This window comes from Haliotis asinina, chromosome 9 (genome assembly GCF_037392515.1).
Source record: "Haliotis asinina isolate JCU_RB_2024 chromosome 9, JCU_Hal_asi_v2, whole genome shotgun sequence".
NCBI classification, from domain to species: domain Eukaryota; kingdom Metazoa; phylum Mollusca; class Gastropoda; order Lepetellida; family Haliotidae; genus Haliotis; species Haliotis asinina.
Window position 1 is genome coordinate 1047210 of NC_090288.1, and position 17388 is coordinate 1064597.

General features: G+C 39.0%; 1 protein-coding gene across 1 annotated transcript; it reads right to left on the minus strand.

Annotated features, from left to right (window-relative positions):
- Positions 1-1820: 1820 nt before the first annotated feature.
- LOC137296611 (uncharacterized) lies at positions 1821-4242 on the minus strand. The gene is made up of 5 exons (XM_067828421.1): positions 4202-4242; positions 3479-3663; positions 2463-2594; positions 2255-2320; positions 1821-1937 (listed from the first exon to the last, which is right to left on the minus strand). The coding sequence occupies exons 2-5, from the start codon at positions 3642-3644 to the stop codon at positions 1879-1881; spliced, it is 423 nt and encodes a 140-aa protein (XP_067684522.1). The 5' UTR covers positions 3645-3663; positions 4202-4242; the 3' UTR covers positions 1821-1878.
- Between the last annotated feature and the right edge of the window lie 13146 nt (positions 4243-17388).

Here is a 17388-nt window from a genome sequence, read left to right on the forward strand (position 1 = left end):
GAAACAGCCCCCCCAAAGTATTTAAAGAACTGGCGCCCTCTTTCACTTCTAAATTCATCTTACAATATTGGAGCAGCGGCAAACCAAATTAAAAGTATTCCTTCTTTTGTAATTCATGAAGAAAAAAGGTTTTGTAGAAGATAAATATATGTGGAAATAACCAGACCAAGTTATGATATTATGGACCATACCGAAACTTTCCAAATTCCTGGTTTACTATTACTAATTGCTTTTGAAGCGTTCAAAAATTGATTACACGATTCCATTTAGAAAGTGGTCAAATGGAACATATGTCATATTTGGTCTACAGTGATTTATCAACCTGCCTGAAAACGTCAAGATTCATAATGACACCCCATGGACGTGTAGGAGGCTCCCACGCTGTGCGGGTGCTTCCCATGCATTGTGTTTACGTGTGGGGATAACGTGAAATGATGCTGCATACACAAGGTGAATGTCATTGTAACGTTTCTCAATGGGTTTTCTTTCTACCAGACTTCAAAGTCCACTTCCCCTACTTTATTGAAGAGTATATTTGTTATAGAGGCCGGTAATAACAAGGTGTAACATCCGTAAACGATTTACTTAATGAAAACGACGGCAGATTTCAGTTTAAGGAAGAATTTGTGCCTTATACGTCCACAGACTTTCTTAAGAACGGGGCGTTAATCGAGCTGTTATATGTTACGCAAATTCAATAGGTATACTTTATCCGGATGTAATCTATGTAATCATGAGTATCCGCTTATAATGAAATGTACATCGGCCACCAGAAAGTATATGATATGTTAACAGATCCACGCTTTGTTAAACTCCCTTGCTTTGATATGTCACTTGTTTGCACTACTCGGACCTTGACGGAAAATGTTTAAACTTGATCGCAAATACATGTACTCCAAGTACTGAATAAAGATGGTTGCAGTACAGAATCATTCACACAATATTGCCAACCAGACATTTCATCTACAAAATAAACTATGTGGGTAGCCCTAGATATACCTTTCCCAACGATTATGACGAAACAGTCTATCATATCTTCCGGAAGTGGGACAGAGTGGAAAGCATATGGCGTGAAATGAAAATATGGCTCAGAACTGGATATGTACTATCGAGTTTCAATTCCCAGGTAATGTTTGGGATAAAAGAAAAACAGAACTATTTACTTAATGCGAAAATTATTTTAGTCAAGTATAATATATACAACCGTAGTAAGAAAGGGTTTTTTCCAAATATTTCATAAATCAAGAGTCAAATCATACAATGTTATAACACCACAAAATATATATATATTAACCTACTTCCTATAACTATGGTCCGACTGTTTAGAGTTGTTGAATAGGTAAATGTGTTCGATCTGCATGTAACAATTTTCTTTATGAAAAAAAGTGATGAGAATACCGAGCGTACAGTTGTAGATATATAAGAAGTAGTTTCCGAAATAATAACACATCGTCTCCTCCATGTTTCAATCGTGTATCTGGGAGAAGTGATTTCAGTTAAACAGATAATCTCCCTCGATATTTCATAAAAACACATACACCGTGCGTGACACTGAAGTGTAGCCTGTCCCAGTAGGACTCTACCCAACCAAAGTAATAGAGTCTGTACTTTTGTGGAAAGTAATCCAAAGATTACATATGGTTCACTATATGCTACAGAGAGGCACAGCTGTCTGATCAAGACGGATGTATCTGCCCATTCCCAACCTGTTAGAGTTCCCCTGCTTCATGGTGGTAGCACGGTGTATCCATCATCGGATTTTGAGACGACTAAGGGACGCAACTCTACGTCACTATGTATAAAGAACAGACACGAGACAGTTCTAGTGTACCCACATTATTTATTGAAATCTTGTAATAAACACTGTGATAAGGATTATTACTCTGAGTCGAAAGCGTCAGCAAACTCCTTCTCCAGTACATTTTGCAAATCTGGGTCTGAAAAGAAATATTAGGCACAGATTACAATATACACAGACAACTATAGTTCAGCCATACTTCAAATCCAATCTTGCAGTCCCGAGGACTGGTTGTAGATGCTTCCTGATTACGATCCTCGGTCTGTTTTCACTGTAGCACATGTTTTCATGTTTTTGATAGAATGTAATCTAAGTAGAACACTGTTAATATCAGCTTTAGACTTCACTTGAATATGAACATTTCAAGTTAATGTTATGTGCAACAACGTATACAATTTTATCTGTAATGTTCGATTGTACAAAACCAGTACAATTCAACTCGTTATGTCCGATTACCTGAATCTATGGTCATGAAGTCATGGATGCTCCTCGAGAACTCCTCCAAACTCACATTTGAATCATCTGAAATTGTTGAAATGATCAGTCCAAATCTCTTCATTACTTAAGCATTATTTTCATGTTCACAATGAAATAACTTGTGATTAAAGTCAGGGTTACAGGGACTGTATATATCGTCATTATGTGAACGGTGAGTCAAGTTTACCGTTTTCATCAGCAAGTGAAAGTAGATCCTCGGCTGCCCGTCTCTCCATCAGTTCCTCAGCTTCTGATTGGTCAATATTGCCATCCTTGTTCTTATCGAGGTCGTCAATACTTCGCTTACCAACTAGGGCTCCTAAAAGCAAAGAACACACAAATATATTCTCGCGCAGTAGCAAAAGTTACAAAGCAATGGCATCACACAAACACAATGAGATTTTTTTCACATAAAAAGGCAAAACAAACACAAATTGCTACGGTTTGTTAAGATTGATAATAACAGGATTCTGTCCCCTTGACTATTTCAGTATTCTCTCAGAACAGATGAAACAGTACTTCCAAACACAGTAATTCATGTTTCAGAGTTGAGTCCTCAGTACAATAAAAACCGCCTATTTAACGGAACGTGATTTCAAAGAAGCACAATTATAACTCATTCGATCACTCAAACACCCAAGAACATTATTTGTTTGTTAAATAAGACACCTGAAGTTTGGCATTTCTTCATAAGCTAACTTGTTTCTTAGTCTAATGGTTCCATCTGTTTATCAGTCTCTTAGTGAACGGTCTTCAGTATGTTGGCGTTCAAATCCGTTGATGATGTTCACATTGAAAACAAAGGAGAAACACATAATGTGGACACTTTTTACTATTAAAAGTCATCACTTTCTGAAAGGTACAGTGTATTAATAGCTTTCGACCTCTGAGACCTTTCAGAGTGATTTTGACGTCCAGTTACACATTTTGTAGATCCCGGATGGGACTCAAGGAGAGAAAATGCGATATAGCAAAACTAATGCATGCCAAAAATGTCCAAACTTTGATTACATTCTAAATGACGACGACCACCATTGTCTTCTGCTGTGCCTTGATTCTACTTATGGCAGAAATAAGTGTATCCCACATTATTACCACAGATAATCTTCAAATAACTGAACTGATGTCCTCAAGAAATATTGATATACTAAGAGGTATGAAGTCTTAAACATGTTTGTAGAGCATCTTCCTGTACTGGCTTACCGACGGCTGGGTTGATGATGTGTTTGTATCGCCTGTAAACTCGGTACACCCGTCCAGCGGTTCGAAGTAAACGTCGGCCGCGGACCCTAAACCTGAATCTCCTCCAGGCGTCCGATTCCGACATCAGCACCACGGCCACAAGCAGGAGGACGAGGAACAGACGCATTCTGGTCAGTTGATATTATCTGCTTGACATATAGATCATTGTGCAAATTACAAACGTAATCAATAGTGGAACACACTACTGACAATATTTTTGTCTCGTATATCTGCCTTTAGAAGGATAACACGCTTATTATTCATCACAACTGTGTCAGACAATAATACCTTGAGATAATGACGTGAAATACGAGATAGACCTTTATAGGTTTGTCATGGGCATGACTGATGTATTCTCTTGTTTGTAACTTCTTTTTTTGATTTATGAAGGGGACGCTTATATGGATACAGTAGGCAGTTGAAATGGCGTTTAAAATATGAGCTCTCTAAAGTTCTAAATTGTGAAAATGCTCCATTTTAACCATTATAATGTCTCAGATGGCAACCACCGCTGATTTCTGTACAAAAGAAGTGACTTTGTGTTTGTTGTCTGATGCAGTAGAAGAACCACTCCAGTGGCAATGTGGTGTGTCTTGATTTTGTTGGGATAGGTCTGCTATGTAGTTAGGATGCTGCTGTTTAACTACAATCATCAAATCAAGAAATCATAGAAATGTTACTTACCAAAATAGACGACGAAAAGAGTTCTGCAGATTGTATGTATAAACCACACATATTTATGCCTGTATGGGTCAGAAACTCGTGAAAGGAAACAGGAAAATCACTTGAGATCTAAAAGATAACATCTCACAAATAATGACGCTTGATTGGACAACATGTTGGGTATCTCTACCATCGGTACAAGAAACAGCTGGGAGAGATGGATGTCAATGGGGAATATTGATTTAACACAGTTATTGCCATACTGACGTGTTATTTAGTTCTTTGGAAATGATATTTTAACACGTTTACCACCAGATGGCTAGATAGGTGAATAACGACCACTCGGATGTTGTTGGCGTCAGCAGTTTGTGACGGCAACAGCGAAACACATGTTCCTACTCTGCCTGTAATGGCAACACAAGCCCACCATGGTGCTAATCGCGCCTTTTTGCCAATAAACATTTTGTTTCAAACCTACCTTACTTTTACTCTCTAAAATTGCTAGTATTTTCCCTAGTACTTCAACCATTATTTATTCTTTGTTTCAAAAACTTGACGAGTTGATCAGTTTGATTTTCAGTGATCCATTCCAATGATGTTCAAAGTTACTTTTCCTTTAAGACCATTTAAGACTGCGTATTCCTTCGCACTGACGTTCTGCAATCAATTATTTTTCACTTCAAGTTTGAATAAAGTAACAAGAAGCAAAACAAAATTTCGAGTTTGGAAAAAGAGCGAGTGAGTGAGTTAAAATTTAACGTCACACCGGCAATATTGCAGCCATATAGTGACGAGAAATGTTGCAGATGTACACAAAAAATACAAGTAATTAAAGAACCAGTCATCGACGGACTGTAAAATAAAAATTGGCTATTGATCACCAACAACTGAAGGTAGATCACCATACTAGGGGCCATGGGGACTCACAGTACCTTAGCTACCTGCATGATCCCTATTTGGATTTACACCATCCCTTCACCTATTGGCGATTGTATGCAAGTTTAGCCACGAATTAAAATGACAATAATATTACATCTAAAAGTGTGGAAGATTAAATTTTACTTTAAATGTTTTGGGACTTACCTACTATCTCAGGAGGACAATAATTTTACGGTACTTCAACCTCCCTTGAGGGTACTGCCACTACCCAGTTATTAATTTAAAGTTCCAATCATAAAATACTGATCTATTTACTAATCAGTCAACAAATCCAATTCTTTTAAAAATCCAATAATTAAATGAGAACTTATATTGTTAAAAAAATCCTTCATAGTTCGTGATTTAAAATAGGTATTCCTTGTGATGGAGTATTCAACACAGTCAAGCAGTCATCACGTGCCTGACTGTGATTCTTTCATCACAAGGAACGCAGAACGGAGGATCCTCACCTTTCAGTAGGTAGTTGTGGGTCCATCTGGTGTGTCCAATATGACATCGTCGCATGATGACCTCTTCAAATCTGGACTGACAACCCAAGTAGGTATAACCGATATAGGGTTTTATTTCATGTAATTTATTTATACCTACTTGAGTGTCCCACCTCTTCTGCATCAAATCATGGATGTAAGATCTAATAGTAGCTTTATAATCAGTGTAGGGAAAAAGAAGTGGTGTCACGGATGTGCTGTGTGCTGCCTTGACAGCAAGGTCAGCCAGTGTGTTCCCAGAAATGCGTACGTGGTTAGGTAACCAACAAAAGACGATGTCGCATTGGCCAGTAGCAAGATCATTATACAATTCATTGATTTCTATTAAAAGTGGATGTTTACAAGAAATATTTTTAAGGCAAGAAAGAGAGTCTGAATAGATTACATATTGTTTTGTTTAGGGTGTTTTTCAATATATTTCAGAGCCATCAATATGGCGTTAGCTTCTGCAGTGAATATAGAACTGTTCTGTGGTAATCTAGAAGATATTGTTCTGGATCCAATGACAGTGGCATAAGCAACTGCGCCACCGTCCTTGGACCCATCTGTAAATAAGGATTTGTAGTATTTATTTTTTAATTGAATATATTCTTGTTTGTATTGTAGTTTATTTGTTTCTGATTTCTTAAAAATAGTTCAAGTTAAATCGATTTGTGCCCTAACCAATTGCCAAGGGGGAGAAAAAAGAAGACGGGAAGGAGATATATTTTTCATATCAATGCCGGCAGCAATAATAAATGGCTTAATCCTGAGCCCAAGAGGCGGAAGAAGAGAAGATTTCTTATTGTACAAATCCTCACAGAGAGGATTGAAGACACAGTCATATGCAGGATGTGACTCATTGGAACATAGTTTTGTGATGTACTGCAAAGATAATTTTATACGGCGTTGGTCAAGAGATGGCTCATCAGCCTCGACATAAGGCTGTCAACTGTCGAAGTTCTGAAAGATCCAAGACAAAATCTTAGACACTGGTGGTGGACGGAATCTAAAAGTTTAAGGTTGCTTTTGCAGGCTCCACCATATACGATGGAACCGTAATCAAGTATAGATCGTACTAATGATCTGTATAATTGAAGGAGTGAATTTGAAACAACCTTTAACAAGTCCAGTGCCTTCAGGCATTTAGCTTTAAGGGATTTAATGTGTGGTATGAACGTTAAATGAGAATCGAAAATTAAGCCCCCAAATTTGGCCTCCTTTACAACTTTGATGGGAGTGCCATTTAAAGATAGTTCAGGGTCCGTATGTTGCTTATATTGTCTACAAAAGTGTATGCAATTAGTTTTGGATTTAGAAAATGTAAAGCCGTTTTCGAGACACCATTTATTTATTCTGTTTAGACACAACTGCAGTTGTCGTTCAATAGTGTGCATATTTTTACCACGACAAGAAATATTAACATCATCCACAAATAACGAGCCATCAATTGAATCATTTAAAACCTTTTAATAAACTGTTGATCGTAATACTAAATAAAACGACAGACAAAATACTACCTTGAGGGACACCCTGAACCTGATTGTAATGATCAGACCGGGTTGAACCCACTCGGACTTGAAATTGCCTGTCTTTTAAAAACTGTGGTATAAAAAGTGGCAAACGGCCTCTCAAAGACAAAGTCATGTAAATCCTTTAAAATACCATGCTTCCAGGTCGTATCATAAGCTTTCTCGAGATCAAAGAAAATTGATACAGTATGTTGTTTCTTTACTATAGCATTTTAACAAAGGATTCTAAACGTACCAAATGATCAATAATATTTCGATTTTTTCCGGAAACCACATGGAATACTTGTAATAAGGTTGTTGGTTTCAAGATACCAAATTAAACGATTGTTTACCATTCGTTCCATTGTTTTGCAGACACAGCTCGTTAGAGAAATTGGTCTGTAATTAGACGGAACAGAATGATCCCGTCCAGATTTTGGTATACGGATGACAATGGCATTACGCCATGAAGATGGGACATCCCCCAAAGTCCATATAGTATCAAAAATGTGTAGAAGTGTTTCCAAACATGATTCTGGTAAATGCTTCAAGAGCTGATAGTGAATATTATCATCTCCTGTTGCTGTATCATGAGCTTGCTCAAGGGGAGTATGTAGCTCATGTGGTGAAAATAGTTCGTTGTAATCCTCACCATTGTCTGACTTAAAATTAATTCTTTTCTTTTCTTCTTGTGTCTGGTATTTCTGAAACTCAGGGACATAGTTGGTTGAAGAGGAATGCTTAGCGAGTGTTTCACCAAGCTTGCTGGCAATGTCAGCCTTACCTGTCAATAAAGAATCACCATCCTTGAGATGATAAACTGAAGATTTCGAACCTTTAACCTTGATACGTTGAATCATATTCCACACTTTTGAAATCGGTGCACGAGAACTGATTTTGGAAACATAGTTGCGCCAAGACTGACGTTTATTTTGTTTGAATGCACGTCGAGCCTTGGCATTTGAAAGTTTTACTTTGTCTAAATTATGGACTGTTGGATGTCGACGAAAGTGTTTTTCGGCTTTCTTCCTACACTTTCTGGCTTCTTTACATTCATTGGTAAACCATGGTTTACGAATGTAAGGATTTGCAGAGGACTTAGCTATTGTGTGATCAGCTGTAGCATTGAGCTTATCTGAAAATAACTGAATGGGATCTTCGGTATTATTTAAAATGGTCAGGAGTTAGATTTGAAGAACACAATACCTCATACAGTTGCCAGTTTGCTTTTTTAAAATTCCACCTAGATGACGATGAATCAGCATGTGGGCTGATCACTTTCAGAACAGTGGGAAAATGATCGCTGCCACAAAGGACGTCATGAACTGGAGGGATATACAATAAACACAGAGTAAATACAATGTGCATGATCAACCGTACAGCAACAGCTTGGAGATTTGTCTTAAGAGGAATGGAGCTACTTATGGCATCCTGACGAATCAAAATAGAAGATCCTCCTGAAGCCTTATCTCCCGCTGGAGAGAAGGAATCGTAACAGTTGTATCTTCTTAAAGCCAAGTCGTCAGTAGATTTAAGATACGTCTCTTGGAAAGAAACTGCTATGGGCTGAAAATCTTGGACTAATAATTGTACCTCATTGAAATTTTTCCTGAGTCCTCTGCGATTCCACTGAATGAGATATGAGCCACTCGTGGGGGCTGAACTGGGGATCTAGGACATATAGAAAGGACCACTCCCATGCAAGATACAGTGTGAGGAAGTGATATCCATCTCAAGCGGTTCAAATGAATTATGAACCGCCACAGGGGCTTCCAAAGTGGAAGGCACCTCCAAACGCATAAGCGTTTTAAGCTTTTTCTTTGAATGTTTCTTTTTATTTCTTGATAGTTGACTTTTCTCATTTTCTTGGTCACTTGTAGAATGAAAGGCATGGACAGATAGCGATTCAGAGAGATCGTCCGTCTGAAAGGCGAAGTTTGTGAAGTTGTGAAGTTTCTTTTTTAACTCAGTGTATAGTGTTTTGATCATCTTCAAACAATCAGCCATGCATAATATGCATATTAACATACTTTTAATACATACATTAGGAGTAACCTGACTACTTCCCGCGGAGCTCAAATTTCATTTGTACTTATGATATTATATTTTTTGCCCACATTGTATTTTGGGAGTCTCTTATTAGAAAACACAGGTATTGGCATGCAGGTATACCTTATTGCAATTCTTTCCACGTGCACATTTAAGATACATCTTGTTTGTTAGATATGAATGTCTAACCTGAAAATAATCAGTCATAATTGGAGAAGCCTACAAAATAATTTTAAACGAAAAAAGCCTTCGAATTTCCTAGTAAGAAAAGGCAAACATATATTGTTTTTTATAAGATGTGCACTTCATGTCAAAACAAATTAAAACAGTTAAACAACAGTGGAGTTTTAACGCATACTATGTTAGTTCATGTACAATGACGCTAGAGGTACTGCAATATTATTTAACAACAACTTGGTTTTGAAGGTTCTAGAAAATAAATACGATAAATGTGGTAATTATGTCCCCCTCAGAAACCTGGTAAAAGAAATGTGCTACACAATTATTAACATTTATGGGCCAAACAAAGATTCTCCAGGTTTCTATGACCATATTGAAAACATTATCAAAGATTGTGATAGTGACGAAATATGTCTGTGTGGTGATTTCAACATTGTTATGGACCCACAAAAAGATATATGTAATTACAAAAATATTAACAACCCTTTTAGAAATGATTGACTATTTTGATCTAAGACCCGTGGAGAGAAAAGAAATCCAGATTCCACAAGATATACTTGGCGACAACATACACCATTAAAACAAGCCCTGGTTGTTTTTTCCGTCTTGTCATACAATGTATATCCCCCCCGTGGATAAATGTGAAATAACACCTAGCATTGAATTTGACCATTCTTTTGCTGAGTTAATACTAAAATCTTTTGAACTACCACGTGGTAGGGTTTTTGAAAATTCAACCATTCATTATTGTACGACAGAACACATGTGGATATGATTAAAGAAACCATAAAATAAAATAAAACGGAAGTTGAGCTTGAAAAAGAACTAAGTTATCTGGAAATAAGCCTAGATAAAGTAGACAGCCAAAATGATAAGACTAGTTTGTTGGATACCATCAATGATATTTAATTAAGGTTAGATGGAATTCAGTATAGTAAAATACAAGGAATGCTGACAAGGTCAAAAGCTAAGTGGATTGAAAAGGGAGAAATCCCCACAAAATACTTCTTGAAACTAGAATCGAGGAACTTCCTAAATAAATCCTTTACAGAAATCGAAAAACCAGACGGATCTCGGCTTACAGATAATGAAAGTATTATAAATGAAACTAAAACGTTAATACAGAAAACTTTACCAATCCGAAGGTGTTCTCCAAATTGATTGAAACGAAGTTTATGAAAGATGCAATGTACCTAAATTAAATGAAACTCAAAAACAAACTTTAGAAGGAAAATTGACCATAGCCGAACTAACAAAAGCGCTTAAAGAAATGAAAAACGAAAAGAGTCCTGGTCCTGAAGATTTTACATCGGAATTTTAAATTTCTTTTCTAAAATATGGGTATAATTCTATTTAATTCACTAAATGATGCCTGTTTTATACCGGCTCGAATAGTCCAAAAATCGGCCATGTTGGTTCTGACGTCATCAAACACCTGCGTGACCTCATTTCGTCAATGGCCTTGGAGAACACCAGCGTGTTGACTCATTGAAGCCCGTGGGGAACGGGTTCGGAGGGTGAATGACTGTGGGGTGACACATCTGGGACTGACTGGGGTTCAATGACGGTGCACCCGTGGGAAACTGACATCACGCCAACGAACACCTGCGTGACCTCATCAGTCTAGACGTCTGACGTGGTTGGTGACTCATTGGGGTTGACACCCCCGAGGTGGCTCACTGAGGTCGATGAGCGGGCACCCGTGGGAAACTGGCATCACGTCATCGAACACCTGCGTGACCTCATTTTCACTGAACACCGTGGTGGTGGCCTCGTGGAAACCGGCATGACACATCACGCCATGACATCACCCCATTCTTTTGGACCAATCAGCAAGTATCAATACTTACTGGTTTACAAACCAGTTTCATCCGGTTTTTATTTGAACACCGCTGACAATAATCACTTGACTTGTCTTTACACCATGTTTACATGTTTCCATACTCAATCACCTTTTCTGTCACATATCTCATTGTGAGCGACGTTGAGGCATGGTGCACTCTCAGTCTGCAGCCGAGAGAGCTCACTCAACCAAGGCGTCATATGATATCTCCTCAAATTGTTCTCTCTCATGTTATATTTTCTCCCTGCTGTGGTTTGTTTGGATCCATACACATTCAGAGATGAAACATACACATATGTAAATAGTTCGCAGGCTTAAGGACACATTTGCCATACTACATGTTTAAACGAATCAAAATGACTTACCGTTATGCCATGGTTACTTTCCGTATCTTGCCAGGGAATGCCAACATGCCAAAATTTCATACTAAACCAGTGTATCCAATGCGGGAGGTGCGAGTTTAAGGATGATATTGACATGTAAAACCCAAACCTCATATGTTTGTGATTGTATGGAATGAAGCAACCACCAAAGCACATGAGATGAAAATACACATCTGTGTATCTCTCAGTCACCGCCACATGTTAGCGCCAACAAGTCTTGGTGAGACTGGCACAAGTCTCTAATAAGTTTCATCAGAAACCGTCCATGCACTGCCACGCGCTAGACTAACTAGACAGTATTGCCATACAATTACAAGTTTCAACGAGTTTAACCTTTAGGGTCGGCTTAAAGCAATGCTAGGCTGCATTTAAACACGTGGTGATCCACATTGCTCTAGCGAGGAGGGGCTATCATGTCTCTGTCGACTGTTACACTGGTGACAGCATTGAGTGTATGCGTACGAGGCCGTTGACAGCGTTACTATGATGGAATTATGAACTTGCTCTGGCTAAATAGGATTGAATGAATGCCTCGTGATAAGACATTTTAAAACAAACATAAATTATAATTTGAATATACTCATATAGTGATGTACAGCTTTTGTTCTAACTTTAAAACCCATGCTTGCCATAAAAGGTTACTGCTTGTCGTAAGAGGTGACTAACAGGATCAGGTGGTCAGGCTCGCTGACTTGGTTGACACATGTCATCGGTTCCAATTTGTGCAGATTGATGCTCATGTCGTTGATCACTGGATTGTCTGGTCCAGACTAGATTAATTACAGACCGCCACCATATAGCTGGAATATTGCTGAGTGCGGCGTATAACTAAACTCACTCACTTGTTCTAACTTTGCTGCGCTTTGTACGTGCGCTTCCTTAGACTTCCATCAGGAAAGTTTTAAAGTGTCGGACAACACATTGGAGTAAATAATTGCATGATCCCATGCTCAATGGACAACTCCATGGGGAGCATCCACTTGGCACACACCTTCTGACTAAAAGTGGGTACCACACATTAAGAAACACAAAAGGTATATAGATTTCATGGTTTATTAGCTCTGTTTTCAAATGAGTAAAACTATGGGATAGGAGCAAGCCCCATGTTCATCATCATCACCATCATCACCACCACCACCACCACCATCATCATCATCATCATCATCATCATCATCATCATCATCATCATCATCATCATCATCATCATCATCATCATCATCCACCAGTCAACCCTTCCACCCAAGCCTTGCATTTGTAAAGTTTGGAAAACACATCATGATACATATTATTGCTATCTTTTACTTCTGTTTATATTCCGTGTGTTTTTGGACCCCACCGCATATGAAACAAATAAGTAATAAAGCGAGCATACGTCTCCTTAAACGCAATCCAGGTTAATTTTTTCAGTCTGGTTTGGATTACATCCTCGCTAAAACCTCTTTTCGTGTACAGCTGGCGTTTCTCATCCAGTACATCTCTATTCAGCTCACGTGTATGTGAATCCATTTGTCGGATACCTTGCTCTTCGAGATCAGCCATCTTATTTTTCCAGTTGTTGACATTGCTTAATGATTCATCATCATCATAATCATCCTGTTCCAGTTCAGGACATTGCTTGTCGTGTAAATGTCATTGTAAGTTATGGTTAATGCTAAACACTTCACCACAATAGTTACATTCTGACAGAGGATGTGGTCTCTTCACAGAGCTGTCCTCCTCCCATTTCCTTTTAACTTGGGGTATTTCAGGAGTGCCCCCATTGGACTTTTCATGACACCAGTTCCGCCTGTGTTTTTGCAAATCAGAAGGATCTTGAGACATGAGTCCGCAGTCATCACAAGATGGCATGGCTGAGAGCTGTTCTTCACACGTCTGCTCACAATGAACGTCGAACTCTGACTGAATCGTCCTAGCTTGGAGGTTTCCTCTTAAACTGAACGCATTAGGACAAAGTCGCAAATGGGGAGGTGTTTGGGGTTTTAGATCAACCGGCAAGTGTCAATACGGGTTCTGAGTTACCTTCTGAGAACCATGAAATATTTATAGTTTCCTGGATACATCTGTCTCGCCAAAGTCGTTATGGGTTGTTGATCAATAGGATTATTGAACAGACGTAGATAATGACAGTTCCTTCGTTGTGTGGGATCCATACTGTAATACATGTTTTGGTTCAAGGCAATTACTGAGAGATTCCGATGATGACTTCCTTCCGTAAACAGATCTGTAATACGTGGATCTTTGCTGACTATGGACACTAAGTCATCAGGCACAACGACATTCACCAGAAACGCATCCTTTTCCAGAAGAATACCTTGATGGAATTCAACGTAGGGAAAAACACGACTTTGAACGACATTATACAAGGGTTGCCATCGTTTGTAGAGCCATAGAATACGTTCAGGATAAGATTTAATGTTCATCCGTTCTAGAAGCTGCTTCACCAAGTAGGTTTTTCCACAGTAGGTCGACCCAGAGACGATCATGGTAAATGGGTGTCACAACCTACATTCATCACCCACATGGAGCTCCTGCTGCTTCTGCTGCTTCTGCTTCTGCTTCTGATTCTGATTCTGCTGTTGCTACTGCTGCTGCTGCTGCTGCTTCTGCTGTTGCTGCTGCTGCTGCTGCTCTCCTGAATGTTTTGTTCGAATATGACGGGACAAGTCATGAGCCCAAACATATTGTTTGTAGCATACTGGACAGGAATACATGTTCATGTGGTGACAGTCCCACTACAAATGACACATTTAGCCTTTTGTTTCTATTTAAAAATCTGTTTTCATTCGTTTTGTGGGCACTGCTTCCATGGTGTTTTCCCTATGGACGACACTTTTTTCGTTCAACTTGGCTTTCGCCTCTTGAACGACTTGTTGGTTTGGGAGACGTGAGAGCAAACGTGTCTGTAGAAGTGGTAAGTCCATCTTGACCTCTTGTTTCTCGTAATAGATGACATAATCATCTACATTCGTAAATGGACTGGGATAGCCCTTGGCCTGCAAGTAGTAATATTTGGTCCATTTCTTCATCCAGATAGGGTCTCCAGTATCTCCTGTCCATTTCCTTGTTGTAGTTGAATACTGAGAGATGAAGTGTCACTATCACGGGTCCACGGCTAAATGAAGCTAGATTGCCCTTGTAGTCCTTTATATAGAACTCCCCTCGTGTTCAAAAAGGAGCAGAGCGTGGCTTCGATCCACGGTCCTCTGGGTTATGAGCCCAGTGCGCTTCAGCTGCGCCACTCTGCTGTACCTGCATCTGTCTTGTGTTAAGACATTTAAATCAACCAATGATAACCAAATAGTCACAAACACATCCAGTCTATCTCTTAAACATGTAAATCCACATGACTACCCAAATGGGCCATCTCTGTCCGAGGGACTCCCACCAGGGTCAAATAATGACAGTCTGGAGACCACTTTTCATGCTCGACCCAGGGATCATTATCGCCTTCCCAGTTCTTGAGAATGACATCACATTGAACACACTATAAAATCTGTTTTCATGAAACCGTTTGCACCACTTCATTCAGAATGAGGTCGGGGGATGATTGTTCTGAAACAAATGAATAAAAAACCAACATGAGTCAGTGACTCTGTAACTGGCTTCGCGCTCTCCATGCTTAGGGGGTCTAAAACAGCTCTCTTAGTCTTAAGACTTGTAGACCTAAGACTTCTAGGCGACCTCTACACAGGCTAGAGTGTAACTCAGTAAGTAAAGCGTACTCACGGAGAGCTAGGAGGGGAGTCCCTTTTCCTGATGGGTGTCCCCTCTTCCTCCTCCCTGGTTGGGGTTCCAGTGTCGAACACCTATTCTACTCTCTGTATCACTTGCATGAGGCCAGAATGATTCTTCACCGCCATAGTGTTTTCCAAGGTCATTGACGAAATGAGGTCACGCAGGTGTTTGATGACGTCAGAACCAACATGGCGGATTTTTGGACTATTTGAGCCGGTATACAACAGATGCCTACGAAGAGCGAACACTTTCAGTTTCACAAAAGCAAGGTATAATTTAGTATCTTTAAGGGAAACAGCCCCCCCCAAAGTATTTAAAGAACTGGCGCCCTCTTTCACTTCTAAATTCATCTTACAATATTGGAGCAGCGGCAAACCAAATTAAAAGTATTCCTTCTTTTGTAATTCATGAAGAAAAAAGGTTTTGTAGAAGATAAATATATGTGGAAATAACCAGACCAAGTTATGATATTATGGACCATACTGAAACTTTCCAAATTCCTGGTTTACTATTACTAATTGCTTTTGAAGCGTTCAAAAATTGATTACACGATTCCATTTAGAAAGTGGTCAAATGGAACATATGTCATATTTGGTCTACAGTGATTTATCAACCTGCCTGAAAACGTCAAGATTCATAATGACACCCCATGGACGTGTAGGAGGCTCCCACGCTGTGCGGGTGCTTCCCATGCATTGTGTTTACGTGTGGGGATAACGTGAAATGATGCTGCATACACAAGGTGAATGTCATTGTAACGTTTCTCAATGGGTTTTCTTTCTACCAGACTTCAAAGTCCACTTCCCCTACTTTATTGAAGAGTATATTTGTTATAGAGGCCGGTAATAACAAGGTGTAACATCCGTAAACGATTTACTTAATGAAAACGACGGCAGATTTCAGTTTAAGGAAGAATTTGTGCCTTATACGTCCACAGACTTTCTTAAGAACGGGGCGTTAATCGAGCTGTTATATGTTACGCAAATTCAATAGGTATACTTTATCCGGATGTAATCTATGTAATCATGAGTATCCGCTTATAATGAAATGTACATCGGCCACCAGAAAGTATATGATATGTTAACAGATCCACGCTTTGTTAAACTCCCTTGCTTTGATATGTCACTTGTTTGCACTACTCGGACCTTGACGGAAAATGTTTAAACTTGATCGCAAATACATGTACTCCAAGTACTGAATAAAGATGGTTGCAGTACAGAATCATTCACACAATATTGCCAACCAGACATTTCATCTACAAAATAAACTATGTGGGTAGCCCTAGATGTACCTTTCCCAACGATTATGACGAAACAGTCTATCATATTTTCCGGAAGTGGGACAGAGTGGAAAGCATATGGCGTGAAATGAAAATATGGCTCAGAACTGGATATGTACTATCGAGTTTCAATTCCCAGGTAATGTTTGGGATAAAAGAAAAACAGAACTATTTACTTAATGCGAAAATTATTTTAGTCAAGTATAATATATACAACCGTAGTAAGAAAGGGTTTTTTCCAAATATTTCATAAATCAAGAGTCAAATCATACAATGTTATAACACCACAAAATATATATATATTAACCTACTTCCTATAACTATGGTCCGACTGTTTAGAGTTGTTGAATAGGTAAATGTGTTCGATCTGCATGTAACAATTTTCTTTATGAAAAAAAGTGATGAGAAAACCGAGCGTACAGTTGTAGATATATAAGAAGTAGTTTCCGAAATAATAACACAGCACGGATCGTCTCCTACATGTTTCAATCGTGTATCTGGGAGAAGTGATTTCAGTTAAACAGATAATCTCCCTCGATATTTCATAAAAACACATACACCGTGCGTGACACTGAAGTGTAGCCTGTCCCAGTAGGACTCTACCCAACCAAAGTAATAGAGTCTGTACTTTTGTGGAAAGTAATCCAAAGATTACATATGGTTCACTATATGCTACTGAGAGGCACAGCTGTCTGATCAAGACGGATGTATCTGCCCATTCCCAACCTGTTAGAGTTCCCCTGCTTCATGGTGGTAGCACGGTGTATCCATCATCGGATTTTGAGACGACGTCACTATGTATAAAGAACAGACACGAGACAG